This window comes from Notechis scutatus, chromosome 4 (genome assembly GCF_049901735.1).
Source record: "Notechis scutatus isolate UNSWTSFEM ecotype Mainland chromosome 4, rNotScu1.2, whole genome shotgun sequence".
In the NCBI taxonomy this organism is placed as follows: Eukaryota; Metazoa; Chordata; class Lepidosauria; order Squamata; family Elapidae; genus Notechis; species Notechis scutatus.
Genome location: NC_142012.1, coordinates 27,682,588 through 27,707,137, shown reverse-complemented (window position 1 = coordinate 27,707,137; position 24,550 = coordinate 27,682,588). Strand labels below are relative to the sequence as shown.

General features: G+C 36.3%; 1 protein-coding gene across 1 annotated transcript in view; it reads left to right on the top strand.

The window, feature by feature from the left end:
- Positions 1 to 24,550, top strand: part of FHIP1A (FHF complex subunit HOOK interacting protein 1A) — a 77,434-nt gene that overhangs the window by 27,548 nt on the left and 25,336 nt on the right. Inside the window, exons 2-6 of the mRNA XM_026668755.2 lie at positions 2,668 to 2,868; positions 4,209 to 4,835; positions 13,298 to 13,456; positions 15,736 to 15,822; positions 21,171 to 21,338. Of these exons, the coding sequence (XP_026524540.2) occupies positions 2,764 to 2,868; positions 4,209 to 4,835; positions 13,298 to 13,456; positions 15,736 to 15,822; positions 21,171 to 21,338 (1,146 nt within the window). The 5' untranslated portion in view covers positions 2,668 to 2,763. The remainder of the gene's footprint in view (positions 1 to 2,667; positions 2,869 to 4,208; positions 4,836 to 13,297; positions 13,457 to 15,735; positions 15,823 to 21,170; positions 21,339 to 24,550) is intronic.

The window sequence follows — 24,550 nt, the reverse complement described above, 5'->3', positions numbered from 1 at the left end:
TCAGTGCCATTGTAACTTTGAATGGTCACTCCACACAAGCAAAGTACCAGCAAAGGAGGGGGAAAAACTCCAGAGAAGTTCCAGAGACAGGAAGTCTAGTCCTGCCAAGAATGTAATAAGGTTTAACAGAGAGGTAGTTTCTGTAAGCAACACCAGAATGTTTCCTTCCTGCCTTCCTTACAGGATTAAGCCAGTAATTTCTTCTGACAACTGGTTCTCAGAACTGCTTAGAATGTTAACCGGTTCTAGCTAATAGGCGCGAACTGGTAGAATCCCACCCTGTATATACCATTTCATAGTGTTTTTACAGCCCTCTCTAAGCGGTTTACAAAGTCAGCATACTGCCTCCAACAATCTGGGTCCTCATTTTACCAACCTCAGAAGGCTGGAAGGATGAGTCAACCTTGAGCTGGTGAGACTCAAACTGCCAAACAGCAGTCGTCAGAAGTAGCCTGCAGTACTGCATTATAACCACTGTGCCATCACAGCTCTTAATGCTCATAGAGTGTCTCAGAAAATGCCTTGACTGGCTAAAACTTGCAACCTGGAAGTCAAATGGGAACATCTCTTGAACTCCTTGCCTCCAACAGAATTTTTTTCAGTAGAGTATATATCATTCAGTCAATATAAGCTACACTTACTTGAATTTCATGTATATGACTGAAACAAAGAATTTCCTCCAAGTTATAGGAAGAAATGTTAATCCTTACGTGTTAATCATTTTCATTAGAAGGTATGGAGTTAACCCTTCCCTGTAGAGTCTATCCTTTGATTATCAGATCCTTTACAGAGAGATCCTTACCAGCCAGCATTTGTACTTCTTAAAACTTTTTTCTCTTTCCTTTCCTTCTTTGTCTTTTCCTTTATCCATCTCCAGTATTTCCCCCCCTTTCTTTCTCAATTTACCCACTGTACTTCTTCCTCTTACCTTTAATCTGTTTTGCTCCTCCATTTTTGTTATTCTCCTGAGCATGAGGGAATCATAAATGTAGATGGAGATTGTTAAGTGACTGCCTAAGTTCACACAATTTTCTTGAAAATGTTTTCAGAAGTGGGTTATCATTTCAATTCCATTGTACACATGTTGTGCATTGACAATAAACATTTGATTTGATTTGATCATTATTTTCTTCCCAGGGCTGAAAGAGACAAGTAGTACAAAGTTACCCAACTTGCCGTGCCTAAGTCAGGACTCACGGACTCCTGTTTCTAGCCTGGTATCTAATTCAAATGATCTTTATATTGTCTTTGATTTTTAGGGGTGGGGTGGGAAGAAATAAGACTTTTCCACCCCCACAAATGTATGTACATAAAACACTTGGCATGTACATATACATTCCTAAACATGTACAAGTTTATGGTAGAATGAAGAAAACTTCCATATTAATTTCAGCTACAGTCAATGTCCTAGTTTAACAAGATAGGGAAACTTGGCACTGGAGAGGAATAATATTTGGACATTTTCCCAAGCGATTCTTACTCTTTCCTTATTTTGTGGGGAGAGGAGGGGAGGTTTGTCATAAATTCAGGATTGTTTTCCTTTCAGGCAAATATGGTAATTGAGAGATAAAGAGATTGTTCATAATTGAAATATGAATTTCTAATGATATATAGCTGTATGCATTATTTTATATTATTTAAATAATAATACATGTCTGGGGGGTGAAATTGGGAAATGGATATCAAGATACCAAGTTTTTGCTATATTTTTTTGAGAAAGACCAGCACTTTCACAGTACAGTATTCTTTCATTTGAATATTATATGAAGAAAACATATTTTGTTTTTGTTTATGTATAAATAGCATTCAAGCATAAAGATTTATAATAAACTAAATTGAATTTCAAATAACACTTCATTGGAGATGTTTTCTGTTCCCTCCTCTCTTGCAACTCTGTCCTAGTAGCTGTGGCAAACAACCATTCAAACTGTAATGAATATCGCTTGCACAAATGGGAAAAGAAGGAAGGGTTGGGAACTTAGCTTGTATAAATAGTTTGGCTATGCAAACTTTGTCTCTAGTATATTAACTCTGTAACATGTTATATTTATATGAACATACATGGATACTTTGATTAAATACAAGAACTTCTGTTTTTATAATAACATTTTCTTATCGGTACAGTGATGCTTTCACCCAGAGTAAGTTAACATGGTGTAATTTCACACATTTTGCCACTACTGAAAAGAAAAATTAAGTATTTCTACAGCAGTAGCTGTTTTGCCAAAAAAAATTTTTTTTTTTTACATTTGGATATAATTGTTCTCATTGTCTAAATAAACAGTATTGTCTTACAATGAAAAGAAGACTTTGCAAATTAATTTTTGTTCCATTTTATATTTGTCTAGTTAATACATTCTGCAGAATTTTATTGAAAGCTTTTTACCTCTATGAATCAAGAATCCAAACGGACTATACCTAGACTTTACAGTATTCTTCTTTTGATAACTTTTCTTGTAATATCTTCTCAATTGTACTTAAGCAAAGGGATCATAGAATTATATAGCATTCATAGTGCCAAACTTTGCTCAATATATGAGAAATACGGACTTGTTTATGGAAGCAGAGCATGTTTATAGGTTATTCCAGGCATTTTTGAGAGCCATTGCTTTTATATCTATGTCACAGTCCACATGTTTTATCTGGATTATTCTGAATTCCTTGCAGATCAGAGATGTCTCTCCACATGCTATGCAGTGATTTGCTACTCCTGTTGCAAAGAAAAGTTAATATGGCCTAATAGAATTGACCATTGAAGAGCTTATGATGTCCACAGGTACAAGTGGGAAAAAATCCCCTCAGGCTGTGAGCCTAGAAGGAGTTGATCCAGAAACATGCATGATAGTGTTTAAAACCCACTGGGCACAGGTAATGGAGCTCTGAGAACTTTTCTTCTTTTATGTCTCTTCATTATTGATTTAATTGTTAGGAACCCATTTAAACCAGGGGTCCCCAACCACCGGTCCGCGGACCAGTACCGGTCCGTGGAACAAATCCTACCGGGCCGCTGGTTTGCTGGGCGCCGCCATCTTGTTTTGATGAAAAAGTGCTTCCGGTGAGCTTTTCCGGGTAGAAAGCTCACCGGAAGCACTTTTTCATCAAAACAAGATGGCAGCGCCCAGTGCTTCCGGTGAGCTTTTCCGGGTAGAAAGCCATTTCTATCCTGAAAAGCTCACTGGAAGCGCTGGGTGCCGCCATCTTGTTTTGATGAAAAAGTGCTTCCAGTGAGCTCACCGGAAGCACTTTTTCATCAAAACAAGATGGCGGCACCCAGCTGATGCCGGTACCGGGCCGCGGCGCCCAGCTGATACCGGTACCGGGCCGCGGCATAAAAAAGGTTGGGGACCACTGATTTAAACCATCAGATATTTGCTTGTATTGTCAGAGTTCAAGCCATTTGGTATGATACTGACACCAAGTATATCTTTTTTAACTTTTGATAAACTATCACTTACTGCTTTTTAAAAATAATAATTGTATATTAGGGATATAACAACCAATTGAATAAACTCATGTTCTAATTAAGATTGCTATCCTTTATTGCAAGTGAAGTAAAGTCCTTTTAAAATAATTGTATTTTGAATCTTCATGGGCAGTTCACTTCTTTGCTGGGTTATTTTTGTTAAATCCACCAAAAGACTGCTTATGCTGAAAGGCTAAATTAATATATTTCAAGCACGCAATATATTATTTCTGTGCAATATATTATTTCTGAATCCTGTATGGTTTATTTTTAATTAGTATTGTCTAATGCCCACATATATTATATTTGCCACCTTTCAGTGTGGGCATTAGTATCAGTCTAGTATTTTTATATCTTCTATTTCAGCTACTGAACCTTTACTCTTTAAATGTACTTGCCCATAAATGAAGCTAGGTAGATATTGGGTATTAAAATTCAGATGACCAAGAACATTCTTAGTTGCTCAACATGGTCATAAGTTGGTGAGTCGACTGAGTCATGGGCTGCTCTTCTTAAGTAGCATAATTGGTTAGATTAGATGCCATTTTGGGAAAGATATTTCAGATAAGTAATGCATAGGCTGTTTCTACTCATTAATCCATAGCTTGCCTTTTATGATTTATTTGGAATGTTCTGAACTATTATGAAGATATTTGTCCATAAAGGCAGTTTTTCATAGTTAAAGATTGCAAGACTGGCTCCATATTTAGTGCCTATTAATATGTATTATTTAATTTTTCCATAGGTTGTAAAAATTTTAGAGAAGCATGACCCTTTAAAAAATATTCAAGCAAAATATGGGACAATTTCTCCAGATGAGGCCAGCACTGTGCAGAACTATGTAGAGCACATGCTCTTCCTTTTGATTGAAGAACAGGCAAAAGATGCAGCAATGGGACCCATCCTGGAGTTTGTGGTTACAGAGAATATCATGGAAAAGCTCTTTCTTTGGAGCCTCAGGCGGGAATTCACTGATGAGATGAAAATTGAGCAACTGAAAATGTATGAAATGCTTGTCACACAGTCTCATCAGCAGCTGCTGCATCACAAACCCATCCTAAAACCATTAATGATGTTGCTGAGTTCTTGCTCAGGAACTACCACACCACTCGTTGAAGTAGAGTTGGTGGTTCTTCTCAACCAGCTATGCTCAATCCTAGCCAAAGATCCGTCCATTTTGGAACTTTTTTTCCATACCAGTGAGGACCAAGGAGCTGCAAACTTTCTAATCTTTTCTCTCTTGATTCCTTTTATCCATCGGGAAGGGACTGTTGGCCAACAGGCTCGTGATGCACTACTTTTTATAATGTCTCTTTCTTCAGAAAGTTGTGTGGTTGCTCATCATATAGTAGAGAATACTTATTTTTGTCCGGTAAGTTTTTTTCTAGCTACTCACTCAAGTTAAGATTTTGCACAAAGGAGAATTAAATTTACCTGATAAATTGTAATTTTATTATGGCTATGTAGAAATTCTAAATGGCATAACTGAGGAAAATTGAACTTGTTCAGAAAGCCCATTGCAAAGAATTGAGCAGTGAATTTGTTGTTTTAACTTAAACATTCAGCTTAATATTGAACATTCTAAGAATAATGCACATCAAAAGCTAAACTTGTATATTAAATTGTGGTTATAATCTGGATCCTCATTTTACTGACCTTGAAAGGCTGAATCAACCTTGAGCTGGTCAGGATCGAACTCCAGAGTGTGGGAAGAGTTAGCTTGGCAATGTTGCATTATAACCATTGTACCAAGTGGTTGTGATAAGCTTGATAATGCCAGAATAAAACACTTAACTGAAATATGTTCAGTTGCCTCTGGCAAGATCTTGCAGATAATCGATATCTTCCTCCTAAGCTTACTTTGATAGAGGAGATAAAATTATGTGATGGCTTGTCACCAAACTTTGATATATGCTCCTTCACTTGTACATGCCCAGAGTATTCACATTAGATTTATTTCCAGTCAGCATTGAAGTGACTGGTGTTCTTAGTGTAATATAATGTTCTTCCTGGAGAACAAAGTAGATTTTACAGAACAAAGATGATAAATATTAGGAATTAATTATGTTGTCTTTTTTAATACATTGGCGACTATCACACACTTGCACTCATTTTAGTAGAAATTGGAGACCAGACAAGATTTTTGGAACAGTCCTCTTTTCTTTTCAGGAACATATTTCAGACAATATAAATAGGTCCAAATTCAGGATATTATATGTTACATCAACTTGCCTTTTTTTATCTTCCCATCTCAGGGTTGTTTTGAACAATGAAATTGAGTAAGCTAAGAATAAGAGAGAGGTCATAATCCTAAACATTGGTATACTGTTGACTTTGCATGTAATCATGTAGTTTGAAAGGACCATTTAGACATTGAGCCTAACCCCAAACTAAAGGCAACAATCCAAGATCAAGCATTGCCAACATATGGCTGCCAATTCTTTGCTTGAACTGATGGGAGTTGATGATGTCTCCAGGAAATTGTTCCGCTTTCAAATTGCTCTTAGTGATAAGTTTTTTTTTCTTATAATAATCAAATCTGCCTTCCTGTAACTTAAATTAATTATTTTTATGTCTTGCCTTCTGAGATGATAGAGAACAGGTCTTGATTGTCTTCTATATTGCCTTCTTTTAGATATTTGAAAAGTATGTATCATATCCCCCTCTCAGTCTTTTTAAACAATCCCAGATCCTTCAGGCAGAGGACTCAATTTGTAGTACCCCTTACATCAGGGTTGTCAACAGGAGTGGGATTCAAATCTCTTAACCGGTTCTGTGGGTGTGGCCTAATTTGTGGGTGTGGCTTGGTGGTCATGTGATTGGGTGGGCGTGGCTTGCTGACTGGGCATGGTTTGGTGGTCATGTGACTAGGTGGGCATGGCTTATATGTAAATATTATAAATGTTTATGTAAATATTGATTTTTTTATTAAAAAAAAACAACTTTTACCCAAAACAGGCAGGCAGATTTAGTTGCTGACAGAATCACAGATTCACTTAGAGATCTATTTATCTGCAATCGGCTACCTGAGTCTATCACATAAAATTTGCTAGCAATAAAACTCACAAAATTAAGTCACAACACACCATGTATGTAAATATTGATTATTTTTTTTTATAAAAAAGAGCAACTTTTACCCAAAAGCAGGCAAAGCAGGCAGGCAGATTGCTCAAAGAGTCACAGATTCACTTAGAGATCTATCTATCTGCAATCTGCTACCTGGGTCTGCACTGAAAAACTTCAGTCCTAAGGAAGGTTCGGTTCTGATTTTAAATTACCTAGAGAGCAAGAAATCCAAGGATTTCTTGTTTTCTAACTCATCTAAATCTCCCAGCAGAGCAGAACAGCTGATGGGGAAAAAAAGGAAAAATATCAACTTACCAAACCAGGCAAATTGGATGGCTCACATGCCATTGCATGCGGTAAGGAGTGAGTGGGCAGGAATGGGCGGGGCCAGCCAGTGGAGCGATTTGCCAGTTCTCCGAACTGCGGACAATTGTGTGTGCAGCGTTTGCAAGAAATCATCAGCTGTGCCACCTGGACAGCTGACAAGCACTATGCTTTGAAAATCCTCTTGTTTCCTGCTTTTTCAACCTCAGCTGTGCCGCGCAAAGCAGCTGAGGAGAGAAAAGCAGGAAATAAAGGACAGCCTAGAGCCCGGGCAGGCGGGTGGGCCAAACACCGAACCGGTTCGGTGTCAGCTGCTCTTCGCAGCTACAGGTTCTATAGAACTGGGCCAACCGGTAGCATCCCACCGCTGGGTGTCAAACTTGCGTCGTCATGGTGGCATCATGTGACGTATTGGGACTTTTTCCCCCTTTGCTAAACTGGGCGGGGGTGGGGCCAGCACGTGATACATCCAGCCATGGGGCCGTGAGTTTGACACCCCTGCTTACATCCTTATTTCCTTTCTCTGATCTATATTCCAAAATGTCATAAAATGCAGAATAAAATTGAACCATTATCCCTCCAATTCCCAATGCCATTCTCCATAAAGATATTTCTAGCCTAGAGAAACCTTGTTGGTTTCATTTAAATAAATAAATAAATATAAATATTACTTATTTTTTAAAAAGATATTTCCATGATAATTACTTTTACTATATCCATGGTGTTGTGTACATGCCTACATTTACCAATTATTTTTTAGGAAGACTTTTTACTTAGAAGATTAAAGCTAAATCTGTTAACCTTCAAGCAGTATGGGCCATTATCATCAAAATGCATTACTAATTAGAATAATTGCCTTAGGATGTTGGAGTGAGACAAGCAATAAAGGTAGCAAACCCAAGGCTATAATAAAAAGAACACATGCGATTCCTAAGGGCTGTTCAATTGTTAAATATCTCTAATATGCAGCCTTTATAAGAATGGTCTTTCCAGTTTGGGTCTCCCCTTGAGAAAAATCAGGATGATGCCTCAGATTTTGGGTTTCTCATCATTTCCCAATGGATGCAACTGAATAATCTAATTCTGATTAAAGTGAAGTAATTCCAGTTAAATGTTACACTGTATGTAATATTTACTTATAATAAAAAAAAACAGAATGGAGAAAATTGTACGACTGTATCCTTCAGCTTAAAATTATGCTGTTACATTTAATATGTTTAGTGGGACTTATTTAGGATATATATTCTATTTTAGAAGTTGAAGACTTTCTCCTCAAAACAGATATGCATTTTTAAAAATTTGCATGGAAGATGCTTGCAGACCAATAAAATAGTTCGATTTTTAAGTGGCAGTTTATGTGAATCCATTTACTGTGATTTATACCAGGATCCCCAACCTTTTCGACGCCGCGTGCCCGGTTCCGGCGTCAGCTGGGCGCCGCGCCCGGTTCAGCGTCAGCTGGGCGCCGCCATCTTTTGACGAAAAATCACTTCCGGTGGCGTCACGAAGTGATTTTCGTCAAATGCGGCGCTAGCGCTTCTGGTGAGCTTTTTCGGGTAGAAATGGCTTTCTACCCGGAAAAGCTCACCAACGCTGGCGCCGCCATCTTTTTGATGAAAAATTGCTTTTTTACCAAAAAGATGGCGGCGCCCAGCAACCAGCGCCCGGTAAGGCTTGTTCGCGGCCGGCACCGGTCCGCGGACCGGCGGTTGGGGACCCCTGATTTATACAATGTGGTTTATAGCATATTATACGAACCTAGGCAATTGTGATTCATTTAATAAACTGTGGTTAATCAAACCAGACATAGCACAGTATCTGAATTCTGTTGATAATGTTTCTATGGGAGTTACTTCTATTTGGCAAACATGTCATGCCCTGGCTATAATGTTCTCTGACTTCATAAATATGTTCTGCCTCTGCAAACAGTTAGCAATTATGAAGATCCATGCTCACATATATAAGAAGCAATGCTAGATATTATAATTAGGGTTTAGAGAATTGACCTTGGAAATGTCATCCCACAAGGAAGTTTAAAATAGTAAATTGTCCTCCCACAAGCACAGTTTATAGCTGTGATTTGCATGCAAAATACCTCCCAAATCTGTTTTGCTGCTGGCAAAGTTAAACAGTACTGGTTTCAATAGATGAATTGGGAATTGCCTTCAGTGACTTGGAAGCAAAGCATGACCAGCATCGAAGACAATAAATTCAAGATTTTAATTAAACTAGATCAAGTTTTAATATACAATATCTAAGCATAGTAGCACTTTAAAAGTAGTCAGTAGCATTATTTTAGTATACTTTGGCAGATTTTCTGAACATACAGCAGTTATTGCAGCTTTAACCCTGTGCAAAATTGTTGTGGCTCATGGCAGCATATTATTAGATAATATTTTTCCACTATTAGTTCTTTATTTATTTTATTTTAATTATTTATTTTTGTCAATTGCTTACAAGATAATAGGTATAAGTAAAAACATAGTTATGAATACATGGATACATATAAGAAGAATAAAAGAAACAATAGGACAGGGACGGTAGGCACATTGGTGCGCTTATGCACGCCCCCTACAGATCTCTTAGGGGTGAGGTCAATAGTAGACAGTCTAAGGTTAAAGTTTTTGGGGTTTGGGGAAGAAACCACAGAGTCAGGTAGAGTATTCCAGACATTGATCACTCTGTTGCTGAAGTCGTATTTCCTGCAATCAAGTTTGGTGCGGTTAACCTTGAATTTGTATCTATTGTGTGCTCTTGTGTTATTATGATTGAAGCTGAAGTATTCATTGACAGGTAAGTCATTGCAATGTATGATTTTATATACCATAGACCGATCAGACCGAAGACAGCGCAATTCAAGGTTTTCTATGTCTAGAATTTCAAGTCTGGTGGCATAAGGTATTCTACAATTAGTAGAGGAGTGGAGAACTCTTCTTGTGAAATATTTCTGGACTTTCTCAACTGTGCTAATATCAGATACGTAATGTGGGTTCCAGACTGATGAGCTGTATTCGAGTATTGGTCTAGCAAATGTTTTGTATGCTCTAGTTAGTAGTGTGATATTACCAGAGAAAAAACTACATAGGATTAGGTTAACAACTCTTAATGCCTTTTTGGCTATGTAGTTACAGTGGACTCTAGCACTTAGATCATTTGAGATGAGTACTCCAAGATCCTTGACAGAGTTTGGATCATCAATAAGGTCTTGACTATTCAGCCTGTATTTTATTTTCTGACTTTTTTTGCCAATATGTAAGACAGAGCATTTATTTGTGAGATTTGAAGTTGCCATTTGTTTGACCATTCTGATATATAGTCAAGATCTTTTTGAAGGGTAGCAGTATTGTCTGTGGTGTTGAATAGCTTTACATCACCAGCAAAGAGAACACAGTTGCTCTTAATATGATCACAGAGGTCATTTATGTAGAGTATCAAGAGAGTTGGTCCTAGAATGCTGCCTTGGGGGACACTACTGTTGACAGGTACAGAATTTGATAGGACGCTCCCAATTTTGACCATTTGTTGTCTGTTTGACAGGAATGCTTCTATCCAGTTATGCAGGTGTCCAGAGATACCGTAAGATTTTACTTTTAGGAGTAGTTTGTCATGTACCACTGAATCAAAGGCTTTACAGAAGTCTATGTAGATTGCGTCTATTGCGTTGCCCTGATCGAATTGTGTAGTCCATATGTTTTTGCAGTGTAAGAGTTGCAGATTACATGATAGTTTTTTCCTAGGTTTTTATCAGCTATGATGATCTCACATGGAATGTTTCTAACATTTAGCAAATTTCAATTGAGCTGAATTTTCCCAGTTGTCTTCTTCATCCATTGTGGCTATTACAGAATTAGAAGAATCGTGTTCTCTGACCCTTAAGAGCAAACTTTGCCCCACTTCCCATATCCTAAAAGACGATGAGGAATTGTCTTCTGACACAGTTCTGACCCCATTCTGTTGAGTTTGGAGACCCAATATATAGTCAAATCATATTAATTCTCAGAGGGAGGGACTACCTTGAACTTGTGGTAGCTAGAAAAATGAAAATGGAATGAGTGGAAGGACTGTATTTACATTCTTTTTTAATGTTCTCTGTGTCAATCGGATGGGAAAGAAAAATAATGAAGTGGGGAAACATTCTTTTTGTACAATCTTCTGTTGCTCAGTTTTATTTATTGAAATCAAGATGATTGGAAGGACAGCTTTCAGGAATAATTGCCTGCTGGAAAGAGGTAGCTGCTAAAGTAACACCTTCGCAAAATAAATTGGTGGGAAGCTAATGTCTTTATTTATGTGACTAGAATACATCAAACCTAGAGATATATTGTCAAATTAACATTTCTGAAACATTCACTTGACAGACTAGAACTTATTTTCCTTCCTCCTCAGTTTGGTTAATTGTAACTTAATAAGTTTGTAAGCACTTTTCCAAGCAAACGCACAAAAATTTAGAATTGACAAGATATTTTGTTTTTAACTGAATTATTATTTCATTTTGACTCCCGTGGAAAAATAAACCTGTTCTTTTAGCTATTCCAAATGAATTTTAGCTAGTTCTTACAAAACTGAAATTTTATGAATTATGGTTTTTATTTTTATTTTGTCTCCAAAATTCTATGTGTGTAGGTGGGTAGATAACTAATAGATACTGATTTTTCTCTCTCGCTTATATGCATATGTCTGTTTGTGTGTTTAAAAAACAGTAATTATTTTCACTGCTCCTGTCAAGATTATTTTAATTTAAATATGCATTTGTAAGTCTTAGAACTCTACAGATAGTCCTTGATGCACGACCGGTAATGAAGCCTGCCAATTACAGTGATAAGTCAAGACAGTTGTAAAATGGGTCATGATGTGATCGACCTGCTTTTATGAGAGCTTTTGTGGTGGTCATTAAGCAAATGACCATGGTTGTTAGGTGAATCTTTGTTGTTAAGCAGATGCCGTGGTGCTTCAAACATATTGTTTGCTATGAGGCAGTTTTGTTAAAAAGTCGTACAAATGGAAGTAAACACCAGTTTTCAGCAAAACATCATAAATCACATGATTACAGAATGCTGTAAATGGTCATAAATGATGGACAGTTTCCAAATGCTGTAAATGTGAACACGGGAGGGCTCTGGCCATTGGAACTTAGGTAGAAGTAGGTTGAAAGTACCTTTGTGGGAGGGTCCTATGGTAACTTTAATTGATCATTGAACTAAATAATCAGTTATAAGTCAAGGACTATCTGTGACTGATATAGGTATAAGAACTCTTTCATGAAGCTTTGTTTGCATTGATGCCAAGTTTAAATCATTTCAGTTATTTAATTCTAAATCTAAAAATATATATTTAAAGTGAATTTAATCTATGCCTGGTCTTCTATAGATTTTTTTAGCTGCTATAAAGATGGCATCCTTGTAATATACAGTAGGCAGATTGTTGAATGAGTGAATCTCATTTTAAAAGACCAATAGCCTATTATTTAGAACTAAAGAGATATGTAAAAATGCAAACTGTGGAAGATAAATTGCCAAAATTTAGGAAAAAAAAGATTTCCACATTCTATGCTTTTCATCGAATGTCTTTCCTGGATAATATGGATGTTTACAAAGCTAAACACTGAGAAATATGAATCAGATCAATAGGCTTCTGTAAGCATATATAATTCAGGGACCCATAGTTGCATCATAGAGATATGTGTTTCTGTTTGTTATTTAAATGTTTAATCCAGTTATCAAAACTCTGGAAATGTTGTAACATGAAGGATACAGCCACCCAGCAGCGTTGCTTGATGCAGAGCCTTTCCACTTTTCTGTTTTCTATAAAAAACCTGCAAGTTATTAGTTATTTTTTTTTTGCAAATATTTCAATTGAAAAAGTTCTCTTTGCATTAATTTGGAAATACTTTTCATGTGATAACATTACGTACATACAAATCTGCCAGTAGCCTAAATTCAGATGCTATTCAACAGTATAATAGCAATTATTGGGAAGAAATATTTTAGATTACTGGCATTAACCTTGCACAAACTGAAAGCATGTTTCTATCCTTATAACACAGGGGTATCAAACTCAATTTAATTGAGGGCTACATCAGGGTTGTGGTTGACCTCGGGGGGCCAGGTGTGGCCAACTGGGTGTGTGTGGCCAGCTTGACACCACTCACTGGGTGTGGCTGACTGGGTGGGCGTGGCCAGCTTGGTGCCACTCCCCAAACTGCTGGCATGTTTCCTCTTCACACTGAGTAGATCAGGCCGAAGCCATGCTGGCTTGATGTTTCCTCTTTGCATTGGGTAGACTGGGCCGAAGCAATGTGGGCCGGCTCCTATATTTTACAAGATGGCCCCATGGGCCAGATCCGATCACATTGTGTTTGAAACTCCTGTTACAATAAAATGCCAATGCTTTTTTAAAACAAAAAAAATGTGTGTTTCTACTCTTAATTTCTCTTTCATCTTGCAGGTGCTAGCAACAGGCTTAAGTGGTCTATATTCATCTTTGCCTACGAAGCTGGAAGATAATGGAGAAGAATGGCACTGTCTTCTAAAAGACGACTGTTTACTTTCTCCAGCTCTTGTACAATTTATGAATTCTTTTGAATTCTGCAATGCAGTAATTCAGGTACTGGGCCAGAGAAAAAACTTAAAATGGAAGTAGTATTTTAAAATCGCAGTACACACTTTTGTAGATATTTAGAAAAAATATTGGGTTATTTATTTTATATGTGTAATACACTATTTTTTTAAATGAATGAATATCAGCGTAAGTTATATTTTGTTAATATATAAGGGAAATACAAGTTAATTTAGAGAAGTCCTGGTGGAGCAGTGGTTAGAATGGAGTATTGTGGTATATAAGTCTAAGCACTATTGCTATTGCTATGATTATTACAAAATTTAACAATTTACATGTATTTGTAAAGCAACTTTTATTGCAAACCAATTAATTTAATTTGGGGGGGAAAATACTGTGCTTCTTTGTGGTGTTGGCAATGCTTGACTTATAATCATAATTGAGACTGGAACTTCCATTGCTAAACGATGTCATTAAGGGAATCAAAATCAGAATAGAGCGGGAAGCGGGACCTTAGAGGTCTTCTAGTCCAACCCCCTGCTCAAGCAGGAGATCCTATACCATTTCAGACAAGTGACTGTCCAAGTCTCTTCTTAAAAACCTCTGAAGGCAAGCTGCTCCACTGGTTAATTGTCCTCACTGTTAGAAAGCTTTTCCTTAATTCCAGGTTGCTTCTCTCCTTGATTAGTTTCCACCCTTTGTTTCTTGTCCTGCCTTCTGGTGCTTTGGAAAATAAATTGATCCCCTCCTCTTGCAGCCATTTTTACAACCTTTTTTTTATTATGGTCATTAAGCCAATCACACAGCCGTTAAGTGAATCCAGATTCCCCCATTGACTTTGCTTGGTGGAAGCCACCTGGCATAAATGGTGATCATGTGATCCCAGGACAGTGCAGCTGTTTTAAATACATGCCAGTTGCCAAGAGCCCAAATTTTCATCATGCAACCAAGGAGATGCTGCAATGGTCATAAGTGTGATTAGTAGTGAATCACTTTTTTCAGCATCATTGTAACTTTGAAAGGTCATTAAACGAATGATCATAAGTCAAGGATTACCTGTAATAACATTTTGCTTTATGATAGAATATACTGTATATATGTAGATGGGTTTGATTTGTTCAGTATTTTTTCATATTTGTAGCTTTAGCTCGTAATGTGGGATTTTTATCTAGTCTGCTTCTTGTTCCTTATCTGTCTAATGATAAGATTATACATCATACCACTTTCATGATGTATTCAGGATATTATTGCATCTAAATCTTTGATTCAATTTGTGCAGTCTTTATTAATCACAGAAACTCAGTACAGTAGTGTTTCCAGAATGCAAGATTTTGTACGAGAGATTTTTGCCAAAGCAATCTCTGCCAGTTGTGTTTTAAAGTGTTGTGTATTTATACTGTAGTGGATACATGCACAGTCTAAACATAGAATAATTTCTGAATGTGGGAGCCATTCTTATGAGCCAAAGGCTATGCTTTCCGTTGAGTGGAGCACTCTTAAAAAATAGCAGATAGGTCCATTCATTTTTATTTCAATTAAAAAAACATGCTATTGTTACTTTAAAGTCATGTATTAAATTCTATTTGCTATTTTTAACTGAAATATATAACGTGGTACTTTGTGAGGTCCTGCAAGAACATTCCCAAGATTTTAAGTCAGCCTATTGACGCTTCAGGCTTACCTAGTCCAACACACTGTATGAAATGGCCAAAATAGAATAAATAAAATAATACTCTCCAGGTCATGGTTGCTGATAATTGGTATTTGGAGCCATATTTCAGTAGGCGAAACAAATAAGCTACAGTTTCTAGTGGTGATTAATAACTTTATGTTTCGTGAAACACGAAGTATTGGAGGCCTTCATAACTTGCCATAAAATTATGGCTTTGGATGGCATAGTGCAAACAAGTACTAAATGACTAAGGATTAACTTAATTAACTTTAAACTTAAAGTTTAAATTAAATTCATTTCTTATCTACCCTCTGGTCACTTTTGGAGAAGTTCTTTGGTTCAAAAAGGTTTTACGTTCCTTCCAGAGATGTATAAAACTATATGTGCTGTAGATAATTTAAGTAGGAAAACACTTACTTCCATAATATGAGAACCCGGAACATCTAATTAATCCTAACAGCAAAAGATCAGCAATTTTTCTCACCAACATAAACTATATTAATTTTGCAAGTGCAGATGTTGGACCTAAAGAAAATTTAAAATATGGGTGAGATTTACTCATCAGCTTCTTTAAATGTATATTTAAATTGCACAGTGGGAAAGTAAATGCTTATTTATTATTTCAGGTATATCCTTCTTCTCTTTCCATTTTTAGGTGGCACATTCTTTGATTCGTAACCAGCTTGTGAATTACATTTATAATGGATTTTTGGTTCCAGTTGTGGCCCCAGCTCTCCATAAGGTTTGTGATAAATAATATATTTTAGTCAATGAATCATAAAGATAAATTAGTATAAATTCAATATTTGGGCTTTGAATTTGGTAGAGAATACAAAAGCAGAGAATCTGGTGGTTAATGCATGAGCTTAGAAACCAGGAGACTGTGAGTTCTAGTCCTGCCTTGTCACAAAGCCTGCTTGGGTGATGTTGGGCCTAACCAGGGGGTGGGATCCGACTGGTTTAACTACTGGTTTGGTGATTTATGATTTGCTTCCCTGCACGCTGTGCACGCATGTAAATCTTCGTCAGCTTACTGCCTGGACAGCTGAGCAGTGCTGCATGCAGGGAAGCAGCGTTTGAAAAAGCACTTTTTTTCCTGCTTTTTCAACCGCAGCTGTGCCTCACAAGGCAGATGAGGTTGAAAAACCAGGAAATAAAGGTCAGGTAAGAGCCCAGGCAGGCGGGTGGGCCAAAACAGCAGACGACATAGAACCGGTTCTATGTCTGCTGCTTTTCAGAGCCGGACAGAACCGGTAGAATCCCACCCCTGGGCCTAACATTTTCTCTCAGCCCTAGAAAGAAGACAATTGAAAAACCACTTCTGAAAAACCTTGCTAAGAAAATTGCAGAGACTTGCCAAGGCAGTCGCCAAGAATCTGATGCAATTGAATGGAGGGGGTGGGGAAGTGACTTCTCTTCAGTAGAACAAAGTATTCTTTTAAAATTTGATGAATGAGATGTCAAATAGATAATATCCCAAGTCATAAAGTTGGCATGTTTTCAATACAGAAGCTTTTAATATATTTTTGGCAACAGTGCAGGTATATTGCATTATAGGAGTAATGTTTAATTTCATTATGCAAGAGGCTTGGCTAATACAACCTGGATTGCAGGAGTTAAAAAAACCAAACCTAATATGAAAAGTTTATTCATACATAGGTTCATAATTCTACTTCTGGTCCTGATATTTCCCTGATATGTTGAACTAAGGACAAATGTTTGTTTCACTTGAAGAGTTTAATAAAACAGGCATTCACTTTTAGTTGAATGTCTCCATTTATATGCAGAACTTTCATTAGTTCTTAATTATTGTGTAGTCTTTTATTCAGGGTATTGAAACCTTTCTTTGTTCCTAATAAAGCCTTTTTTATTTTTAGAAAAGGTATGTGGGTAAGTAATTCCCTCGGCCTTCTCTCTTTAAGTATTATAAATCTTTTGTATACTTCTTTAAAAAACTTGAAATAAATGAAAAATCACTTTAATAACTAGAATAATTAATTTAAAAATATATGGACCTTCTTGACAAAGGATTTCTTGACAAAATTCATTTTTAATTATGTTCTCATCTTTTCTCTCAACATGTTTTGAATCTATTGCCTAAATAAACATGTTGTTCTCCAGATGGCAACCCATAAACATAACAAGCTGGATGGGAAATTTAAATTAGAACTTAGCAGTTACCTCAAATGTAGATTGGTATTTCAAAATGTAGTCTTGTAGTATAAGCACTTTAGCTATTAAATGATGGAATGTTGTAACTTATGAAAACCTTTCAGGATAACTTGCTATTCAGAACATTAATAAAAATCTTAAATTTGCTTATTTTACCTTCTAATTCTCAAAATGTGCTGTGACTCCCACTTATTAATTACTTTTTGTGGTCATTTTTCAGATTATCTCCAATTGTAATTGTAAGCCTATTGGAGCCAAATAGATTGTACACTTGTCTTGTAAAAATACTTTGAAATGCATGCAGCTCAAACTTAATTTGTATCCACACTTGACCAAATAATTAATTTGGTCTAAATTTAATTAGTGGAAAAACTTAGGTTTTCTTGCTCCAATAACCAGAAAAGGCTTAATATATAAGAGCAGTATTTCAGAAATATTTCTATTTGTAGAACATTTTTTATTTTATATATAATATATAAAGAAAGAATAAAATGTACTGATATGTGAAATACCTTTTGTTGGTTATTTCATTCTTGGAAAGTCAAATTACAAGTGAAATTGCCAAGAAAGAAAAAACATACCACCATTTTTTTTTACATATAAAAGTTTCTAAATTCAAAATATTATAAAAAACTTTTAAGTTCCCTGTATGAAATATTTCCACATCTTTAAATTGTCCTGATATGGGATAGAAGTGTATTGATAGCTAGTAAATATATCAAGTACTCCATCCTTCTCTTCTTTTTTCCAGTAGAGGGGGGAGAGAGATTGGACTTGAGAAAGAACAAGTGGCCCAAGGTCACCCAACAAGCTTTTGTGTCTAAGGCAGGACTAGAATTCACAATCGCCTGGTTTTTAACCTGATGCTGTAACCACTAGACCAAACTGCCTCTTTTTATCAGTTTCCCCCCATAATAATGGTATTGATTCACTGATATTGGCGGAGAGGATTTGTAGGAAGTGAACAGGGATTTTGTAGATGAAAAAAGGGTATTTAGAGTAGCTATTATTAAGAGATTTTAATAAAAGTAATATGATTGCAACCTTTCATTTTTTTCACACAAAATAGATATACAATTTTCAGAGCTGTTAACTTCTAATAATTTATTAAATAAAAAGTGGTCTCCGTTTATTATTTCCACACTCAGAGCAATTTTGAATACACATTCTCTTTTATCATTTATTGTATCTTTAAATACATTAGCTAGAGAAGGTGAGTTTCTGCCATCTAGTGGACTTGAAGAAGAGCCATGATACAGCCCTGAACCCCAAGATTAAGATTATATTTACTAAAGTAAGAATATACACCTTCCTTTTTTATTTAGTTCCTCTCCCCCAAATATTAATTAAAATCTACTCTGTCCTGGTCAGACCCCAATAAAGTCTGTATCAAGTTCTGGATGCAAAAACAAAAATTAACAAATAAAAGTAAACTTCAGATTATTACATCTCAGAAGAGATAGTGACAGTAGTAGGAAGTTTAAAGGATAGTTCCCAAATTAGTAAAGGATCTGAAATCCAAGACCAGGAGGTATTGGTATCTGTCTATTAAGCCTATAAGGCCAGGAGGTATTGTTAAAGGATCTCTGTCTATTAAGCCTACAAAAATAAATAAATAAAAATAAAGCTGATATAGCAGTCTTCAAATATCTTACAACAATGGTTGATATAAAGAAGGGGGAGTTAACAATGCACAACAGGAATATTTTCACGAGACCATAGTTCCTTTTGAATCTGTGGACTTGATTTCTAAACTTTTCATATAAGCATAATTTGTATGTTTAATGAAGTTAATGTCACAAATTTTTTTAGTTTACTTCACTAACTGCACTTTACGTGGCTTAGAAGCCTCTTCAGTTGAGCAGGGTACCCGTTTTACCTTCTGATGCCTCTTCATAATAATGTTAACTTGTTGCAAAATAACGTATTTTTATTACAAATTTAAACACCTACCACATGAGAATGAGATATATTAAGATGAGTACAATATAGATACATTTCTGTGACATTTCCCTGCAGATATTTGAGTCTTTTGAGATTCAAAAGTGTCTAAATAGCTAATAGTTCTTGATGTTTAAATCACCAATACACTTCTTTTCAACTATAGATAACTACTTCCTATCAATTGGCATATAGTGTATCAATTAAATGGTAGAATAAAGTGATACAATTCATTTTTTTTTCTAGATTTGCATTACACTGATGGATACTTTAGCCCAGAATTCCCCTGTCTTTCTGGCTTTGTGGACTGTGGGGTGGTTGAGAGAGGGGATGGTTCTACGTATGTGGCAGGCAAGCACACTTGTGTATTGGTCCATTTGCAGGAGCAGTGGACACATGCTTGTTGCTCATGCAAATGGAACATGAAGGTAAATGATAATCTGCTTGTGGGAGTGGAGATGTGCGCGCATGCACACTCACACACACATTCACTCACTTGCCACTTTCATGGCCCATTTCCAAAAAGCTTAAGGTCTGGTAGTGGGCCACAGCTCGGGGGTTTGGGACCCCTGTTTTAGCCAAAGGAAGAAATCAATGTATGTATGTATTTTTAATTTAAAATCTGTGAATTTGTAAGAACTTGTTCTAGTTGTTAAATAATAGTTGGCTACATAGGGGCAAGAAAAATAAAGTAGGTTTTCATAAATTCCAATATTTATTGTGGTAGACTTTTTAAATAGCAAATATCAGTTTGTTGGAATTGTGGAAAACCTACCATAATATATTCTGTGGCCAGTGGTGGGATTCAAATATTTTTGCCACTAGTTTGGTGGGTGTGGCTTGGTGGGTGCACCTTACGTGTGCACACACTTTGCGTGTACGCGTGCGCCAAACACGCACTTTGCGCAGGTGCAGTGGCATTTGCGCAGGTGCAGAAGTGTTCTAACTCACCTCCTGCAAACCTGCACGATCCCGTTTGCTTCAGCAGCTGCTGCGTGGCACTCTTCTGTGCCACGCAAAGCAGCTGCGCTTCAAATTCAGTGGATAAAGGTGAGTATGGGAGCCCGGGCCAGCGGGTGGGCCCAACAGCAGAGCAGCGGAGAGAACTGGTTTGGTCTCCGCTGCTCATCGCTGGTACCGGTTCACCAGAACGGGCCAAACCAGTAGAATACCTCCACTGTTTGTGGCCCAAACTGATTTCACCATTCCAGCAATCAACTGGAATGGCTTTTGAGAAGATTATTATTTAGTATCTGATGAGAACATGACAGAAGCAAATAAATATAGAAGTCCATGTAAAACTTCTATGGGGGTATGGCAGTGACCTCATAACTGGATGGCCAATTTACCTATCCAGGCAATCGTCTCTGGCATTCATCTTCTAGGGAACCAGAGAACATATGTTGTGGGCAATCTGGCACAATATGTTTACTAGTTTGCAGATCTTTTCAGAAGAATCACATTGTCATGATTTGGAAGGAAAAGTTTGAGAATTTTGTAGAGCATACTGTTTCTGAGACAACCATCTTGGACCTGTCATCGGGCTAATGAATAGCAGTTCCAAGATGTAATTTATAAAGGATCCCACGCTTATTTGTGTCATGGATTAGTTACTTTTATTCTTGTTTTTCTAGTATGGTGACAAGGCCTTTGCATTTTCATTTTCATTTTTAATATTTACGACCTTGTAATCCCTTAATTCTGGGCAGTTGAATGGAGCTGAGCATTTACTGGCTGGATTAAGTCATCAAAATAAATAACCAAATATTTGCTACAATGTTTTAGGTTGTTATGACTGTATTGAGTGTTACTGCTGTTTTTATCTTTGCAATGTTCCTATCTTTATTTGTGTTATATTGTTTTTGTAATTTGCTTTACATATTGCTTTTTAAACTAATTGGTCAAGCGTTCAGGATATTCTAAAAATTTAAACAAGCCCGAATTTTGGTATAGATTATAATAATTATTCATTTTTAGGTGACAGTGGAAGAAGTGATGACCACAACTGCATACCTAGATCTCTTTTTACGGAGCGTTTCTGAGCCAGCCTTACTCAAAATATTTCTTCGTTTCATCCTTCTGCACCGTCATGAGAATGTGCATATCTTGGACACTCTTGCAAGCCGGATAAATACGCCATTCCAGGTGAGGGGAAGGGGTGTCTAGCCCGCTCTTTCTTGTTATAGTTGTTACTCAAATCGTTTTAGATACATGTGAAACTTATAAATATTGATAAAGGAATTTTTTGAAAAACCCAAATCAAATCCATACTCTCAAGGACAACAAATCTAATGCTACACAAGAAAAAAAAGGGAAGCAAAAGGAAAAAAATAAATGGAAATATTATCACTTGTACAATGAGTGTAACTCTGGTTCCATATAGATAAAATTTGGTATTAATATAGATAACAGGCCATTCATTGAAATTGAGTAAGTACCTATTATTTTCTTTTGCCACTCACTAGCTGTTCTATTAATGCCCATCCTCATACAGGTTTAACAGCACACTGTACTTTGGCTTCTGCGAAATTACACTTATAACTAGACTAGTGTTTTGTTTCTTACAGCCAACTATTCCTGTATTATGATCTGTTTTAACAGAACCAAAAGTGTAGCTAAATAACTCCTGTGTATATTATTTGTTAATCCTTGCATCCTAGTTCTTTTTTAGAACTCTGAATGGCTTATGAAAAGGTTTCAACAGCCTTTCGCACCCAATATTAATCTTTACACAAACTCACATATAGCACTTCTCGATTTCTGTTAGGCCATAGCATATTTTTGAGTTTGAATGTGTATTTATTTTGAAAGAACTGAACAAATAATGAGATACGCAGTTCAGTTGCCTCGTTTTGTTTTCCTTTGGTGAAATGAATTTATGTTAGTTAAGAAAATGGCATTGTTCATAGTGTTTGCTTCTTTATTTCTGATCTTTTACTTACTCAGTAAAATGGCAATTCATTTGCAGTCATGGAAATTGTCATTTCTTAACCTCAGCAAGTTTAAGATGTGTGAATTTCAATGCCTCAGCCAGCATCTTAAAGTTGCTAAGGTTCCGAAACATTGCTCCATTTGGCAGTGGTTATTCTCCTCCCCCTCCCCCCCAAAATATATCCTGGCTGTTGCATAGCATTTGTCAGGCCAAGGAAATCAGGAGTCCAGGCAGTTCAAATGAATATAAAATTTATTGCAAGTTTAAGCTCTGTATGAGAACAGTCAAAGCAAATTAGTAGTAGACAAGAATCAACAGAATTCAAGGTCAGCTGGACTTAGATCTCTCGTGAGTGTGAAGGAACTCAAGACTTATGGTGTGTTTGATCCCACCCCCAGGCTTAGCCTGGTCATCTTCTACAATATTAGGACACCAACTGTTTTTTTTTCCAGAATGACCTTGAAAGATGAAAGCATTTGAGTAAACATAGTTATGGCATCAGGAAGAGTATTCAGATAACTTTGCTGCTGAAAATGATTTGAAATTCAGAATACTTGTACATGAAAAAGAAACTTGAACAACAAGAATATGACCTGCATGAAAAAATAAATGAATAATTATAGAATAGACTGTTTAATCTGATTCTAGCCATACAAAATGTTTATAAACTATTTTTCTCCAAATTCTTAAGTGATGTTGAAAATTTATCAAAATTCCAGATTTACAATGAATATCTTTAGACAGGGATGGCCAGCCTACAGGCTAAATTTCCACCTTCCCATTTTGTGGCCTGACAAACAGTAATCAATAATCACTATCAAAATTTGGCAGCCAGACCAGTTCCTTTCAGTGCTATAATTTGCTGTGTTTGTTTTCTTGTTGTATTTAACAAGTTAAATATGGATATATCAAGCTTCTGTTGGGTTTGGTACCTATTTCTAATCTTGAAATTCTTCCAGCTCTCCTCATTCAGATGCCAATAAAACAATATCATTACACTATTGGCCACAAAAGAATGTGAATCATATTCAAAATTATGTTATTCATTTTTATTCTGTTTTTTCTACACCCCTTCCCAAGTATATTTGAGCCACATAAATTCATGCTTAAAAGTGTTTCCTGCCTCAGTTTCTCCTTGACTTTGATTCTGGTGGGGGGCGTTGCTGAGAAATTTCTGTTTATTGCCTCTAGTCCAATCAAATCCAGTGCAAACCTATTTTACATATTGCAGCCCTGTGTGTTAAAAAGTTATTAATTTCCAGGGAAACTATTCAGAGATTTAAACCCTTTTAACCCTGAGTCTACATTTTGCCTAGGATGCTCAGGCATGGTGTTTTGCATCTATTTGTAAAGTTTTAAAGATACTGTTTATTTTATTATTTATTTAGTTTTGTGTCCAATTACTTCACTTACATCAAATCCTAAAGTTTGATTCCTTTAAATGAAAATAACCATAGAACTACAATAAACTTTAATTGTATAAATAATTAAAACCATCAAACAATTAATTCAAACAACAATACAATCACAAGTTGGCAATAAAATCAGCCATTCAACAGTATGAAACTGATTAATTTATTTTTGTTACTTTATTAGACCATTTTTGGTTTTTTTTATAGCTGTTAAATACATAACAGCAAAATATATGTGATTTTATAAAACACTAATGATACTGATTTTTAATAGTTTTAAATTATCTGTATATATTTTTTCACTAACCCAATTTTAGAGAAATAGATGTCAACCCTAAAGCTGACCTGATGGAAGCCATTTTGAGGCTTCAGTGTTGCCACACTGGAGCTGAGGGATAGGGAGGGGGAATAGAGATAGCTGCGGTTTTGTAGCCAAGGCAAAATACTTTCTCCTGGGAACCAAGGACTTCTCACACTTGGTCCGGGAGAAGAGGACTGATGTTACCAGGCAACCGGGTGGCACCTAGATTGAACCATGTGATTGTTTGGGGAGGGGGTAAAACGCTTACTTTTAATTAGGTAAAAACTGTGGGAACCTTTAGAGTTGGTTTTTACCAAAACTGTGCCAATATGATATAGCCAATAAAACTATTATTTGAGGAATCTACCTGCCTTCAAGTTTTGCATGCTATGGGTGTATTACTTGGAACCCTGACATTAGAATTAAGTGGTCCATTTTGATGAAGCCAAACACTTGTTTAATATAATGTTGTTTGATCCAGTGTCATTAGTAATAATAATATCTACATAACCAGCTTGATTACTTCATTGGATTGCCAATATAAATAGAAATACAAGGTATTACCGTATTTAGCCGGGCGTATAAGACGACTGGGCGTATAAGACGACCCCAACATTTCCACTCAAAATATAGAGTTTGTTATATACTGCCAGTAGTAAGACTACCCCTCTTCCACACACCTTCCACTTTTGCACTTTTTTTTTTTTTGACG